A 17,268-nucleotide genomic window follows, 5' to 3' on the forward strand; every position below is an offset into this window, starting at 1 on the left:
ACAATAAAATGCATGACTATCTTGTTGAAGGAATTTATATTCTGGGAATAAGATTAGAAGATGTATAAATTTGTTTATCAATTGCGCCTTTGCTGGTGTTTCCAGAGGCTAACACTGTGAAACCAGAAATAAATAAGGCTCAGTCCCTGCCCTTGAAGAGCCCTAGTCTGGTATGGAAAAAAATACTTAGGAGCTCATGTGGGGAGACAGAAATGGATGCCTGTACCCTGAGTGTTAAGTGAAGGTGCTGCAATTGAGAATTTTGGTTTTTGTGAGTTTTCCCAGAAGAGAATTTCATCCATATTTGTTGCAAATATGTGATGTTCTGAGGCTTTACCTTGATACACGATTTTTGAAGGTATCTTGGCACAGTGTGTAGCCACAAAGTTTTTGGGACAACCTGAATCAAGTTGTGCATCATCTTAGCTTTCCCAACAGTGGCATGTTGGGCCCAGGTAAAGAGGCTCTGCCTTGTTGGTGTCCAGGAATAGTCTCCTGGACCCTCATTTTCTTTCCCCAATCAGTCCCAAGCTGATAGACATCTCCTTGACATGCTGGGTGAGAGGACATGAGTATTCTTTGTCAGGGAAGAAATAGGCTCATGGCAGTGGAGAGCTTTTTACCCAGTCCTAAATTATCTTTTGGTCCACGTCCCCACAGTCTTCTCTCTCAAAAGAGATTGTTGAAGAACAACCTAATCTGTCATATATATCCTTCCTGGAAATTAAAAAACTACAAGACTTTCAGTTATAAAGAATATAGACTCTATGGAGAGTACTAGATCCTGAATCAAGAGAATAGGATGCAAATCTTACCCTTTGCTGGAGGCCATTTGTTTTTCTTTATCAGTCCTTCTATCTGCCCAGCAGTAGTTCCAATATCAGGATGACAATAAAATGCCATACCACACTGCTCAAGCCAGTCCAGTATAGACTAGACTTTTCCAGAGCTATTGGAGATACAGGTTCACTCTATGTATATGCTTAGCCTTTGAAACTCAGTGCTATGGATCAATATATTCTATTCCTTCTTACCCTTTTTCTGTACTCCTGTAGTTACCTCGTGGGAGATGAGCTGTGGGTTGTCATGGAATACTTGGCTGGAGGTTCTTTGACAGATGTGGTGACAGAAACCTGCATGGATGAAGGCCAGATTGCAGCTGTCTGCCGTGAGGTAAGGCCAACGGCCAACCAGCCTTGAGCAGGAAGTGGCCTTTATATCGGTGTCTCAAAGTTCTGCATCTGATGGATCTCAACCTGGGCATTGAAGGTGGGAGAAATTAACTGAACTCTCCCATTATTAGTTGTTTTTTTTGTTTTTTTTTTAAGATTTATTTATTTATTCATGATAGAGAGAGAGAGAGAAAGAGAGGCAGAGACACAGACAGAGGGAGAAGCAGGCTTCATGCTGGGAGCCCGATGCGGGACCCAATCCCGGGACCCCAGGATCGCGCCCCAGGCCAAAAGGCAGGCGCTAAACCGCTGAGCCACCCAGGGATCCCCCCATTATTAGTTTTTTGTTAGCTGTTTTGAAATTGCTATCATTATGATCTGTTTTTTAAAGATAACTTTATTCTGATTATAAAAGTATATGCCCATTGTAGAAAAATCAAAATTACATACATATATTATAAAATCACTCAATTTCAACCTTAAAGGTGACTGCTATAAATATTTTGTAATAGTTCTCTCTTTTATGTGGATATATTTTTAATCACCTTTTTATTTTACTTGCCTATTTTCTTCCATGTGCTATGAAGGAAATAAAACAGAAGGTAGTAACAAAGGAGGTACTATTTTAAAATAGGGATGGTTTTGCTGTCGATTTGAATAAAGATCTAAATATACAAAAAAGCAAGCCATGCAAAAATCAGGGTAAAATACTCTCAGGCAAAAGAAATAGAAAATGAAACTCAAGTAGGTATTTTTTTCTCCTCATTGCTATTGAATGTCTAAGGTCTGTAATACCCTTTTGTAATAGGGGGAAAAAACCTCTTTACAAAGCCTCTGTGAGAAGCAGTGTCCTCAGGGGATAGCCACATTTTTAAAAAGTTTTAATTTAAATTTGAGTTAGTTAACATATAGTGTAATAATAGTTTCAGGTGTACAATATAGTGATTCAGTACTTCATATATCACCCAGTGCTCATCATAACAAGTGCATTAATTAATCCTCATCCCCTTTTTAACTCATTCCCTTGTCCAACTCCCTTCTGGTAACCATCAGTTCATTCTCTAGTTAAGAGTCTGTTCCTTGGTTTGCTTCCCCCCCCCTTCCATGTTTGTTTTGTTTCTTAAATTCTACATATGAGTGAAGTTACACACTATTTGTCTTTCTCTAATTCACTTATTTCACTTAGCATAATTCACTAGTTCAATCCACACTGTTGCACAAATGGCAAATTTTCATTCTTTTTATGGCTGATTAATATTCCATTGTGTGTATGTATGTAGGTATCCATTCATCAGTTGGTGGACATTTGAGCTCTTTCCATAATTTGGCTAGTGTAGATAATGCTGCCATAAACATCAGAGTGCATGTATCTCTTTGAATTAGTACTTTTGTATTGTTTGGGTAAATATTTAGTAGGCAATTGCTAGATGGTAGGGTAGTTCTGTTTTTAACTTTTTGAGCAACCTCCATACTGTTTTCCAGAGTTACCAGACTAGTTTGCATTCTCACCAATAGTGCAAGAGGGTTTCCCTTTATCCACATCCTTGCCAATACCTGTTGTTTCTTTTGTTGTTGATTTTAGCCATTCTGATAGGTGTGAGGTGATATCTCAATGTAGTTTTGATTTGTATTTCTCTTTTGATCAGTGATGTTGAACATCATTTCATGTGTCTGTTGTCCATTTATATTTCTTTTTTTTAAGATTTAATTTATTTATTCATGAGAGAGAGAGAGAAAGAGGCAGAGACACAGACACAGACACAGGCAGAGGGAGAAGCAGGCTTCCCACAATGAGCCCGATGTGGGACTTGATCCCGGATCCCGGATTCTGGGATCATTCCCTGAGCCGAAGGCAGACACTCAACCGCTGAGCTTCCCAGGCGTCCCCTTTATATTTCTTCTTTGGAAAAATGTCTATTCATGTCTTCTCCTATGTTTTAATTGTTTTTATTTTTGGGGGGTGTAGAGCTTATTATGTTCTTTACATATTTTTTATATTAACCCTTCATCATTTGCAAACGTCTTCTCCCATTTCATAGGTTGTCTTTAGTTTTGTTGATTGTTTCATTTGCAATGCAGAAGCTATTTTTTATGAAGTCGCAATAGTTTATTTTTGCTTTTGTTCCCTTGTCCCTGGAGACATATCTAGAAAGAAGTTGCTATGGCCGATGCCAAAGAGGTTACTACCTGTGTTCTCCTCTAGCATTTTTATGGTTTCATGTCTCATATTTTGGTCTCTAATCAGTTTTGAATTTATTTTTATGTATAGTGTAAGAAAGTGGTCCGGTTTCATTCTTTTGCCTGTTGTGGTCCAGTTTTCCCAACACCATTTGTTGAAGAGACTGTCTTTTTCCTATTGGATATTTTTTCCTGCTTTGTGGAAGATTAGTTGACTATATAGTTCTGGGTTTTCTTTTCTGTTCCATGATCTGTGTGTCTGTTTCTTGTGCCTCTACCGTACTGTTTTGATTACTACAGGTTTGTAATATAACTTGCAAGCTGGAATTGTGATGTCTTCAGCTTTGCTTTTTTCTTTCTCAGCTTGCTTTGGCTATTTGAGACCTTTTGTGGTTCCATACAAATTTTAGGATTGATTGTTCTAGCTCTGTGAAAAATGCTATTGGTATTTTGATAGAGATTGCATTGAATGTGCAGATTACTTGGGGTAGTACAGACATTTTAACAATATTTGTGATTTCAATCCAGGACCATGGAGTAACTTTCCATTTCTTTGTGTCATCTTCAATTTCTTTCATTAGTATTTTAGAGTTTTCAGAGTATAGTAGGTCTTTCATCTCTTGGTTAAGTTTATTCCAAAATCTTAGACTTTGGTGCAATTATAAATGGAGTTGATTCCTTAATTTCTTTTTCTTCTGCTTCATTATTGGTATGTAGAAATGCAACAGATTGCTGTACATTGATTATATATCCTGCAACTTTATTGAATTTATGCATCAGTTCTAGCAATTTTTTGGTGGGGTCTTTTGGGTTTCCCATATAAAGTATCATGTCATCTGCAAATATAGTGAAAGTTTGACTCCTTCCTTACTGATTTGGATGCCTTTTATTTCTTTTTGTTGTCTGACTACTGTGGATAGCCATATATTTTTTTGTATTTCTAGCAAGACCTGAGCTGAGGTCAAGAGCCAGATGCTCAACTGACTGAGCCACCCAGACACCCCAGCCATATTTTTATTAGAGCAAGAAGATGAAGAAAATATTCAGAGTAGTTGAGGATATTGGGTGTTTTGCTGACTGGAACTTTCCAGTAGCCCAATAATAGAGTTTGGGAGTTAAGGAAAGAGGAGAAGCTTAGGTTCAGAGTATTAACAGGGTTAAATTTAATAGTATGATAGGGTCTGATGATTTAAGATCTGGAGGCATTCAGATGAAATAATGTAGTTGTATATTTAATTAACGTTAGGAAAAGTAAAGCCGTATAAAATCAGTTTCATCCTAGAAAATATCACCTTTTCATTAAAAATCCAAGGATCTAGAACACACACACACACACACACACACACACACACACACACACAGGTTAAGAATTAATACAAGCCCAGGACTCTTAGGAGCTGTGGCTTCTTTTCTCTGCTGTACTGCTAATGCAGTGTTTCTCAATTTTTTTGTCCTCTCTCTCCTAAGGAGTCTTTTAACACATTTTTTCCTAATCACATTCCCCCCATGAAGTATTAATACCATAGATATACTGCATATTTGTTTATATATTGTGGCCCTTTGGAAAGCCACATACCACAATAATGTCTAAAATATTTTTCAGGGCAGCCCTGGTGGCTCAGCGGTTTAGCGCTGCTTTCCATCCAGGGCCTGATCCTGCTTTCCATCCAGGGCCTGAACTGACTTTCACTGGTTGAGGATACATGCATATATGTACTTAAGGAAATCAATTTGCCTCAACTTATTTATCTTTAAAATGGGAATTCAGTGTGTGTGTGTGTGTGTGTGTGTGTGTGTGTGTGTACACATACCTTAGGGGTGCCATATGGATCAAAAAGCCCTTGGAAAAAATTTTAAATATTACATAATTTTAAAAATACTATTATTTTTATTATTTTTTAAAGATTTTATTTACTTATTCATGAGAGACACAGAGAGAGAGGCAGAGACACAGGCAGAGGGAGAAGCAGGCTCTCTGTGAGGAGCCTCATGTGAGACTCGCTCCTGGATCCCAGGATCACTCCCTGACCCGAAGGCAAACGCTCAACTGCTGAGCCACCCAGGCGTCCCTAAAAAATATTAAATAGTACGTAAATCATCCCCCTTTTAAAAAAGTTTTATTGAGATATAATTCATATTACCATATAATCCACCCATTTTAAAGTATATAATTTAATGGTTTGTGATATATTGAGCTGTACAGCCATCACCATAATCAATTTTAGAACATTTTCATCACTCCCCTCCTCCAAAAAACTCCTTACCCATTAGCAGGTACTGCCCTACCCACCCCACTTCTCAGCCTTCCCAGCCCTATGTAACCACTAATCTATTTTCTGTCTCTATAGATTTACTTATTCTGGACATTTCCTATAAATGGAATCATAAAATAAATGCTCAGTTTTGTCACTCGTTTATTTTCCTTAGTGTATTTTGAAAGTTCATCCATATTATAGTATATATTAGTGCTTCATTCTTTTTATTAAAATATAGGATTGCACTTATTTATCATCCATTAATTGATGGATATTTGGGTTATTTCTGCTTTTTGGTTATTATGAACAATGCTACGTACTTGTATTTTTGGATGAATGTTTTCATTTCTCTTGTATATATGCCTAGGAGTGGAACTTCTGCTCATACAGCAACTCTGTGCTTGTTTGAGAAATGGTCAAACTGTTTTCCAAAGTGGCCATACCATTTTATGCTCCCACAATGTATAAGGGTTCTAATTTCTTGAAATCAATTTTTTAATATAATTCTTGACATCCAAAGGCCAGGGCCTCCAGCAGCCTAAGGAAAACAACTCTTTTTCAGAGAAATGCTACTTCTGAATATTGGTTTGTTCTTAATTTAGCCATTAGTATGTTCTTAGTGAAATATTAATTTGAGAACATTTAAATAGTATTTTCCAATTGGTTTGTATCTTTAGTGTTTTTTAGGTGGTGGAAGCTTCTAAAATTTTAGCTTTGTGTTACGGACTTAAACTAGTAGATTTAGTAGCAAACTTGAGATGATCTTTTCTAATCCCCACATTTTACAGATGGGAAAACAGTAACTTAGAGTAAGTGATTTGTTTAGAATGATATTGTTAGGTAGTGGAAGAATCAAGCATTTTCATTGTTCCATTCAGTCTCTGTGTTACTCATTCTGCCTGCTAATTATACATGTTTTCCAAGGTTCTTTTCTTTCTCCTCTTACCTTCTATAACATTTGCCAGTTCCAACCATTCCTATAACTTAAAGAAAATCACCTGGTTACAAATGACTCATAAATATTTATCTCAAGTCCAGATCTCTGTATAGAAGTTAAGACTCATATGTTCATTGTCTACTGAACATTTGTCTGCAAATGTTTGTAGGTATGTAAAATTGAACATACCCAAAACAGGACAAATTGTCTCCTCACCAAAAACATTTCTCCTGACTTCACTGTTTCTAATATGACTTCATATGTCTCAGATATGACTGTTTTTGTCACTTTCCTTCAGTTTTATTTTTACAAAATCATTTCCATTCTTCCTCAGTAGTTTTGCTTGGGCCTCTCAGGTTCTTTGTTAAAGATCTAATATTTGGTTAAAAAAAAAAACAAAACCAAAAACCCCACAAAATTCCAAAATACATTAGAGGAACTTCTGTACTTAAAGAAAACTATTATAAGATGTATTATAATAAGGTATATTATAAAAAGGCATAAAGCAGCACCAAGTTGGAAGAGTGCTTAGCTAGCCAGGAGATGGGAGACTAGGCTGTAGACCTGCCTTGCTACAGATTTAGAACAATTTCTTTACTCACTGGGACCTCACTTTGTCATAAAATGAGGAGGTTGGATTAGTTGATTTTCTCTAAGTCTTCATTTGTAAGTCCTTTCTCTCTCCCTTGCCCACCCACTTCAACAGTGCCTGCAGGCTTTGGAGTTTCTGCATTCGAACCAGGTCATTCACAGAGACATCAAGAGTGACAACATCCTGTTGGGAATGGATGGCTCTGTCAAGCTAAGTGAGTAGGAGTGATGATACTTCTCTTCCTGATGGGACCCTGGTGGGGGGGGGGGTGGCTAATCATGTAACTGTAGCTACAAGACTCAGTAAAAGGGGGTGGGTGGGGAAGAGACTTCAGCAGTGTCTTTACTTACAGGCACACCTTGGAGATATTGCAGGTTAGTTCCAGACCACTGTAGTAATACAAACCTTGTGATAAAGCAAGTCAAATGAAATTTTCCCAGTGTATATAAAAGTTATATTTGCACTATATTATAGTCAGTTAAGGGTATAATAGCATTATGTCTAAAAAAAATGTACACACCTTAATTAAAAAGAATACTTTTTAAAAAAGATTTATTTATTTATTTATTCACGAGAGACACAGAGAGAGAAAGAGAGGCAGAGACATAGGCAGAGGGAGAAGAGAAGCAGGCTCCCTGCAGGAAGCCTGGTGCAGAACTCGATCCGGGATCCCAGGATCACTCCCTGAGCCCATTCAACTGCTGAACCACCCACGTGTCCCAAAAAAATAGTTTATTGCTAAAAAATGCTAACCATTATATGAGCTTTCAGTGAGTCATAATCTTTGTGCTGGTCTTGCCTCCATGTTGATGGCTGCTGATTCATCAGGGTCATGGTTGCTGAAGCCTGGGGTGGCTGTGGTAATTTCTTAAAATAAAACAATAATGAGGTTTGCTGCATCAACTTCCATTTCACAAATGATTTCTTTGTAGCACGCGATGCTGTTTGATAGCATTTTACCCACAGTAGAACTGCTTTCAAAATTGGAGTCAATCCTTTCAAACCCTGCTTTACCAATTTAGTTTATGTAATATTTTGAATGCTTTGTGTCATTTCAACCATCTTCACAACATCTACACCAGGAGCAGATTCCTTCTCAAGAAACCATTTTCTTTGCTCATCCATGAGAAGCCACTCCTCATCTGTTCAAGTTTTATCATGAGATTGTGGCAATTCAGTCACATCTTCAGGCCCCACTTCTCATGCTAGTTCTCTATCTATTTCCACCATGTCTGCAGTCAGAATATACACATTTATCAATTTAAGTTTCCCATCTTTTATAGGTATAGTTCCTGGTGTCCCAAAACAGTTACATTAGAAACATCAAAGATCACTGGTCACAGATTATCATAACGAATATTATAATAATAATGAAAAAGTTAGGGGCACCTGGGTAGCTCAGTGGTTGAGCATCTGCCTTTGGCTCAGGTCATGATCCTGGAGTCCTGGGATTGAGTCTTGCATTGGGCTTCCCACAGGGAGCCTGCTTCTCCCTCTGCCTATGTCTCTGCCTCTCTCTCTGTGTCTGTCATGAATTAAAAAAAGAAAAAAAAGTTAGAAAACATAACACAGAGACATGAAGTGAGTAAATGCTGTTGGAAAAAATGGCACTGACAGACTTGCTGATCACAGAGTTACCACAAACCTGTGATATGCAATAAAATGAAGTATGTCTTTATTTCCTGAGATAGGCAGGCTCTTTATATTACTCAGTACTTTACAGGGTGTGATTTATTTTGTTCATTCATCTATATATTTAACCAAAAAATTTACTGAATGCCCACTCTCTGCTAGGTCCTGTGCTGGGCACCAAGGATACTTTTGCCAGTTTTCAAGTAGCTCTTATTCCAGTACTGAAGACATGAAATACGTGATTACAAAATAGAGTTCAGTGTAATTTCTTTGATTCATTCATTCAGTAAACTTTTATCAAATGTCTGTTATACTTGGGCCCTCTAGGAATAAAAAAAAATGAATAAGAAGACATAGTCCTTCCTATCAAAGGCCTCATAATTTAAATAAACACATAATTACAATTTAATGTGAATGAACTATAAGCAGAACATTTTATTCAAAAGTGTAAGGACCAATAATCCAAACAGGTGTGTTACAGGTAGATGGGCAGCTATGGGAAGATTGTTAGCAATCTTTGTCCAGAGGCACAGGTTGAGAAACTGATTAAAGCAGGGCCATGCTTGGGGTTTAAGTCTGGGACTCATGCCCAGGAAATAAAGCAAGGACCTCAATTGCCAGATTCTAAGGCATGGGAATGGTCTTCAAGAAGAAAGCAGAATTGGGGCAAGTAATCGAGGCCAAACTGGGCAGCTTAGATTTTAATGCCTATTTCTTCTAGTTTGAGGAGTAGTAGGAGGCCAGAAATGATATTTCTTCCTGCTTGTTTTCAAGGTTAAATAGAGAACAGGCTAAGAGCTGGTCATGAAGGTGGCAGTCACGTGATTCTAGCCCTGGAGAGACAAGGGATTGCAGTGGCTGAGAGTCAGGCAGAACTTGACATCTAGAGATAGGCACATAATCAGTACTTATGGAAGGAATATCCTAAATATAAGTCCATTCCTTCTTTTCTTTTCTTTTTCTAGCTGATTTTGGATTCTGTGCCCAGATCACCCCAGAGCAGAGCAAACGGAGCACCATGGTGGGAACTCCATACTGGATGGCACCAGAGGTTGTGACGCGGAAAGCCTATGGGCCCAAGGTTGACATCTGGTCCCTGGGCATCATGGCCATCGAAATGATTGAAGGGGAGCCCCCATACCTCAATGAAAATCCTTTGAGAGTGAGTGTTATTAGTCCCATTTCAAGATGTTTGGGCTATTGTCTTTAGTCCCAGGAAATGGGACTTGGACTATTCCCAACAGTCTTCAACCTGGATCTGCTTTTCTGGATAAAACTAGGCACTGTTGGATTTCAAATAAATATAAATACTCAAAGAAAAGAGATATTAATAGTCATTTATTCAACAATTATTTGAGTTCCTATAATGTAAAAGAAACTGTTCTAATGCTATGAAAAAATTAATATATAGTAACAGAAGGTAAGTACTGTGGAAAAAAAGCTAAGAGGCTTAAGAGAGAGTAACTGGGAAAGAGGGAGAATTGTGCTATTTTATTTCGAGTAGAGAAGGAAGTCCTCTCATAAATTACTTGAGCAGGAACCTGAAGGAGCAAGCCATGAAATTAATCTGATGCAAGGGTTTCCCAGGTATCAAGTATACAAAGGACTTGATTTAAGAACACACTCGTTGTATCCTGAAGAAAACCAAAGAGGCCAATGTCCCTGAGTGAGTGAACAGGGTGGAGGATAGTAAACAAGGTCAGGGAACTAGCAGGGGGCCGAATCGGGTAAGACCCTGTGACCATTGTGAGAACTTGGCTTTTATTCTGTAAGAGATTGGAAGCCATTTGAGGATTTTGAGCTGAGGAGTAGTATAACCTAATTTATGTTATAAATTAACCATTTTGACTGCTTTTATGGAAAACGGACTGAAATACTATGATAATCGTTCAGATAAGAATGGTGGCTTGGACTGTATTGGTGGTGTATTTTATAGTAATAAAGAGTGGTTAAAGTCAGGAAATACCTTGAATATACAGCTGACAAGATGAAATAGGTATCAGAGAAAGAGGAATCAACAATGCCTGTAAGATTTTGGGCCCTAACTGCTGAAAAAATTAAGTGCCATTTACTGAGATGGTTGAAGAGCAGGTAAAATGGGATAACCAAGTTGGTTTTGAATGTGATGATTTGAAATGTTTATTAGACATCCAAGTGGAGATATTGAATAGAATTGGGCATATGAGTCTGGAGTTCAAGGGTGAGAGGTCAGGGCTATAAATTTGTCAGGAGGTAGTATATCGTTCGTTTACTTAAAGCATAGAAGATTGATGCAATCACTCACCAGGAAATAAGAGTTAAGTATTGAGCCCTGGGGTACTCTCAGGCTTACAGGTTGGAAGAACTAGCAAAGTAGACTAAGGAGTAGCCTTATTAGTAGGAGGAGAACTGAGTGAAGTGTGTGCTGAAGGCCAAGACAACGAAGTGTTCACAGAAGAAGGATGGACCACCATGTAAAATGTCACTAATAGATCATATAAGACTGAGAAATAAACATTAGATTTGCCAATGTGGAGGTTAGTGATGAGCTTGACAGTCAGTATCAGTGGAGTCATAGCAATGAAATGAAAGCCTGATTAAAGTAAATTTATCAGAAGGGAAGAAGTTGTTGACATGGCATGTGAAGCAGTTGTATTGTTTAAGAAATTTTGCTGTTAAGGGAACAGAGAAATGGAGCAGGAACTTGAGGGTTTTGGTTTTATTTTTTTAAGATGATATTATTTTTAACATGTTTGTGTTGCTGATAAGAATAATGTAGTGGAGAGGAGGAATGTAGTCATATACAAGAGAGAAGTGATACCTGTAGGAGTGATATCCTTAAGTACATGAGAAGTGTTGGATCAAATATTGAAGGAAGAGTATGAGATTCGAGTATGGACAATTTATCCATTATAATAAGAGAGGGAAGGTAGAGTATATGAACACAAATGCAAATAGTAATTTTGGTCATGGGCAGATAAGAGAATTATTCTGATGGCTTTTATTTTCTCATTTCTTGGAACCTTCCATCCAGTGCAGGAATCGTGTGTATTTTGGTGTTGATATGTGGTCTTATCTTAACTGGTTACCTCTTGGATAGCTCTGATTATTGGAAAGTGCTTCAGTGTACCAAACTGAAACTGCCCAAAGGTCCCAGCTTTGCCCTCTGATTCTACATACCATCTTGCCCCATCTTACAGTGGCCTATTGAAGATGATGATCAGTAGGGTGTGATAGAAATAAAACTGGAATCACATTAGAATCAGAGGACATAAGCTCATATGAATAACTTGGTCCCAGGCATATTTCTTCATGTTTCTGGACTTTATCTGTGAAATGAGGATGATGATTCTTGCCTGGTCTATTATTCATATTTATTGTGGTCTTTAAATGAGATAGTGTTTGTGTAAATACTTTATGAATTAAAGTGCTGAGTGCTTTTTTAAAAAAAATCACCTGTCTCATAAGATTGTTCATGTTAGGGGACAGGGAGGTAACAGGGAAACATATTGTTGCTTTATGGAACACTTTATTTTTATATTCCTCTCTTATTAGAAGAAAACAGTTCTTAGGTGACTAAGGTGAAGACATCAGGAGTAATTTCCTCCAGCAAGTGGCAGATAGGTGTTTAACTAACCAGGCTAAGTGAATAAGTGAATAATAAACCCTTTAGATCTATAATCAAGAATAATAATAAACCCATGGGTCTGGAACACACTTTATAAGTTTATAAGTGCTTTCCAAAATACTATCTTGTTTTATTTTTACAGACCTGTAAGATAGGTTACTATTCTCATCCCTATTTTACAGATGAGGAATTTGGAAGTTCACTGGCTTGCATGTGGTCACATGGCCTTTTAAATGTTAACTCTGATCCTTAGGTCGTTTTCTTTCCAGTATACCAAAGCTACTCTTTGTGTCCTAAAGGCATAAAGCAGCTGACCATCTTTCTAGAGGACAGGTCTAGGCACTTAAGAACTCCCGCTAGAGCTTAAGGTGATTCTCCCATTTGTATTGCCAGGCCTTGTACCTCATTGCCACCAATGGGACCCCAGAGCTTCAGAACCCAGAGAAGCTGTCAGCTTTCTTCCGGGACTTTCTGAACCGCTGTCTTGAGATGGATGTGGAGAAGAGAGGTTCAGCTAAAGAGCTGCTGCAGGTAATTGTCTCTATGCAGGGAAGCTCCAAATTCAAGAGATCACTAAACCAAGACTTTTTTGCTTCATTTTTGTCTGTAAGGCACTAGTAGGCTTCTTTCCTACACTTCCCACACTCAATTTATATTCCTAGTTCCCTAACTGCCTTTATCTCTGGACCTTTGTTCATATTATTCCCTGAGGCTCTTCCTCAGTCTGTTAAATTCTGTACATGTTCATAGACTTAGCTTAAAAATCTACTTTTTGAGCTCCTGTTGAACTTTGCCTGTAACTTTCATCAGCACTTCTTTTGTTTTGCCTGAATTAGAGTTTTGGGGACCCTGGAGTCGCGGGTTTACCAAGCTTTTTATACTTCCACCTGCTTAGTCCTGAAATTACATAATTATTTCACACGGTTGCAAAAACTGCTTTTAGCAGGCCACCACACAAGTATCACATTCAGCTTTATGATGGTGATTAATCTGTAGGCATGCATAGTTGGTTACTTTATTATGAGGACCAAGAGCAAGTTAGCAAGGCAGGGCATACCTACTGTGTTAAAGTTAGTTACGAATGACTCTGTCTTTCCCACTAGATTATAACTTCTATCTTTTTAATTTCTGGGTCTCCTCTTATACCTAGGACCTTAGAAAAGGTATTCAGAAAATATTTATTGAATTGAATGAAATTACTTAAAAGTATTCACTTTCACTGAAATGCTACCTTCTAGAACATATTTAACATCTCTTTGTAGTCAAGGTTATGGATTTACAGAGCACTGGTCCATTAGATTTGAGATTTGGGCTCTACCAACTGTAACCCATTAGTCTCTAGGATTCTTTGGGACTGAAAATACCTTGTATCAGGCAATACCATGTAGGTTCCCTTTGCCTTCCATATGCGATTTGCTCTGGAAATCCTAGGCATGGGAAAATAATTCAGATAGTACTCTAAGCCTATAATTGGTGAAGATATTGTTAATTAGGTACCAAATTATAATTGAAAGATTAGTGCCCTCTAGAGTTTTCTTCCTGTGACACCTAAGTAACAATAAATGCATTATATTGAATCTTTACCACACTGTAGGCACTGAGTGCTTTATATTTTCATCTGTTCTTTATGACCACCCTGTGATTTATAGGTTCTACTATTCCCATTTTTATAGGTGGGCAAGTGAGGTTTCAAGTGTTTGGTGACTTTTCCATGATTATGTAGCTAATATGCAGTGGACCCAGGGTGTTTTTTGTTTTTTTTTTTTAAGATTTTATTTATTTATTCATGAGAAGCACAGAGACACAGGCAGAGACACAGGCAGAGGGAGAAGCAGGTTCCATGCAGGGAGCCTGATGTGGGACTCGATCCCGGGATCCAGGATCATGCCCTGGGCCGAAGGCAGACGCTAAACCGTTGGGCCGCCCAGGGATCCCGGACTCAGGGTTTTAACCCATGTCTATTTGGCTCTCAAGTGTATATGCTCTTGGCCACTGCTCTTTTGTCTCAGACAGTGCTAGAACTGAAAGGGCTTTAGGGCTTATCTCTTATACTTTATTATACGGAGTAGGAAACTGAGGCCTCCCAGGTGGATCTTGGATCACGCTGCTTTCTCAACCCAGAGGGAAGTTACAGAAACATGTGATTTGTTAACAATGGCTCTTAAACTTGTTACTGTACATTGTAAATATTCAAAACCATGATTTTGGGTATCTTTTTTGGGGGGGTGGTATCTTAAATCACAAAAGCTTCACATCTGTTTCTCCTGTGGGAACACATGTATGGACAAAAATACCTAGGGTATTATGTTAGAATTTGTATCTTTACGATTTAGTCAAAATCTTTTACTTGAATCTTTCATATTAATTTCTTGTTTTCAGTGCCTTTTTATATCCTGTCTCTGTCCGAAAAGAACATGAAGCAACTTCCAACAATGAATGTGTATATATACCTATATGTGCCTATATAATATACAATATGATTAATAAAAAGGACTTATAAGAATGGCAGAAGATCAAATACGCTAATCATCTGAGTTAGGTTTGTTTAAACATCAAATTTGGTTCTCAGTTTCCTGGTGACTAGGACAGAAAGGAAATGTGATAGCTTCTATATTTCTTATCAAATGGAAAAACATAACATCCTCAAGACACAAAGCCTTTTTACTACTAAATGTAAGAAAAATCATTTTTAGTTAAGAGGCTCTGAGTTACATAATGAATTGTTTTCCATAACAATTTTGCTGAAAATGTAGATGCAGTTTTCATACAGTGTTTTCTCCAAAATGGTCTTCTTTAATAGTTGGGGGTGTGGCCCAAAGTATAGCCCAGTAAAAGTGATCTGGGAAAGGACCAAGCTATTGAAGGCTTTATTGGATTCAAAGAGAGAATAATAAATCCCTAGATCAGTGCTCCTGAAATGCAGTATTACAATATACCATTGGGTCATGATCAGTCAATACCTTTCCCCAGAGATGATTATTCCAATTATCATCATTTAGTCATACCTAATATAAAACGGAATCATACAGTATGAAATCTCTCTTGTCTGGCTTCCTTCACTCAACATAATGTCTGTGAGATTCATCCATTGTCAGTGTATCAATTATTCATTCTTTTAGATTGCTGTGTGATTTTCAGTATAGTATTATAAAATACAACATTTCATTCTTTCATTCTCTTAGACATTCTTTTTAGTTTTGACTGTTGTAAGTAAAACTGCTATGAATGTTCTTGATTGTGTCTTTTGGTGGATACACAAGCTCATTTCTTTTGGAAATATACCTGCAAGTGGTAATGCTGGGATATAACATAGATGTGTGTTTAAGTTGTAGGTAGATACTGCCCAACAGCTTTGCTTTCCAAAATGGTTCTTTAGCTTTTAAAGATGTCATTCAACTTGGGGATGATTTGAAGCTTTCCAGGCAGCACCTTGTGCAAATATGGATGCCCCTAACATCTTATGATGGTTACTGAGGAAGAATGGTAAATAGTCATGCATCTTTGCTCTTTTTTTTCTTTCTAGCATCAGTTCCTGAAGATTGCCAAGCCCCTCTCCAGCCTCACTCCACTGATTGCAGCAGCAAAGGAGGCGACCAAGAACAATCACTAAAACCACGCTTCCTCCAGCCTCATTGTGCCAAGACTTCTGTGAAATAAATGCTCATTTTAGAAATTCCAACCCCTGATGCCCTCTCTTCCTTGCCTTGCTCCTCCCATTTCCTGGTCTAGTGCTCTCATGACTTTGACCCTTAAAAACCATGTGTCCAGCGTTGAAGAGAACTGCAACTGACTAATCAGATGATGGCCATTTCTTAATAAGGAATTTTCTCCCAATTTGTGGTTATGAGGGTGATTTATGATCAAGGGCTTATATCAATAAATCCTCGGACTCCTGTTTCTACACAGCAAAATCTTCTCTTCCCACCCCAGTCTCACACCCTCCAGTCAGCTCTTGACTCTCTAAATTTTTGGCTTTATAATATTCAATTTGTTATCAGTTGAGATTTCTTTAGTGCTTGCTTTTCTGAGACTGAACTGCCCAAACACCTATCGTACTTGAAAATTGGAACAGTGTGAGGAGTGCCGTGATAATTTGCCGGGGACATGAAATGGCTCATCTTCCTGGACCATGGCTTTGGCGCAGCTGATCCTGATATGGGAGAGAAAGCTACCATGTTTTTTCTGTGTGTGTGCTTCTAGCAGCTATTTGGGAGGATCTTCAACTAGTAGTGCTCCCCATGCTATTTCTTGTGAAAAGTTCTTGGCTATGTAGCGGCTTTTGACTCCCTACATCCCCTAGGCTGCTGCCCCAATTCTGTCTTTGTTTAGAACATTGAGAGGTTTCCTAGGGCACATGCTGGGTGAGAACAGTGTGAGAAGTCAGGGGAAAAAATTTAGCTGCTTTTAGAACAAAGCTAGGTATCAACCTCTGTCCAGCTGTACCCTGTGTGTTGTTTCAAGAACTCAGTCTCTTTTTCCATCTGGGATAAGAAGCTGAAAGATTAACTTAGATCTTCGGATGGCCTGAGTTTTTGGGCCAGAGGGAAGGATCTCCAACTCTGAAACTATGTGTTAGTTTTGGATGGATTTGGCTACTTGATAAGATACTCTGCCAGCTGTGAGGGGACCCTGTTTTTACAATGCATGGCCAAGCTCTCTGCAAATGGAAATGCTTGCACTGGGTGTTGGGGATGTTTGCTACCTCCTGCTATCTTTGTGGTTTTGGTCCTCCCACTATGATAGGACCTCTGGCCAGCATTGTGGCTTGTCATGTCAGTCCCATTGGCTACCTTGTCATGCTGTGAGGTACCACTGCCTCTTGCGGCACAAGTTTTATTTCCTTCAATAAAAGGAGATGAAAATATTCTGCTTGGAGTATGCCTCTTTTCCTTTCC

At 38.3% G+C, this 17,268-nt stretch overlaps 1 protein-coding gene and 1 long non-coding RNA gene across 4 annotated transcripts in view; both read left to right on the forward strand.

Annotated features, from left to right (window-relative positions):
* The window catches only part of PAK1 (p21 (RAC1) activated kinase 1), a 144,611-nt gene extending 127,374 nt beyond the window's left edge, over positions 1-17,237 (forward strand). For all 3 annotated transcript variants that reach the window (XM_025419555.3, XM_035704092.2, XM_025419554.3), the window contains 5 exons: positions 1,056-1,173; positions 7,249-7,348; positions 9,732-9,928; positions 12,767-12,904; positions 15,897-17,237. In XM_025419555.3, coding sequence (XP_025275340.1) covers positions 1,056-1,173; positions 7,249-7,348; positions 9,732-9,928; positions 12,767-12,904; positions 15,897-15,983 — 640 coding nt within the window. In that variant the 3' untranslated portion in view covers positions 15,984-17,237. The remainder of the gene's footprint in view (positions 1-1,055; positions 1,174-7,248; positions 7,349-9,731; positions 9,929-12,766; positions 12,905-15,896) is intronic.
* The window catches only part of LOC112642132 (uncharacterized), a 226,159-nt gene that overhangs the window by 207,725 nt on the left and 1,166 nt on the right, over positions 1-17,268 (forward strand). The gene's annotated exons all lie outside the window — the stretch shown is intronic.

The sequence above is a fragment of the Canis lupus genome, chromosome 21 (genome assembly GCF_003254725.2).
Source record: "Canis lupus dingo isolate Sandy chromosome 21, ASM325472v2, whole genome shotgun sequence".
Taxonomy (NCBI): Eukaryota; Metazoa; Chordata; class Mammalia; order Carnivora; family Canidae; genus Canis; species Canis lupus.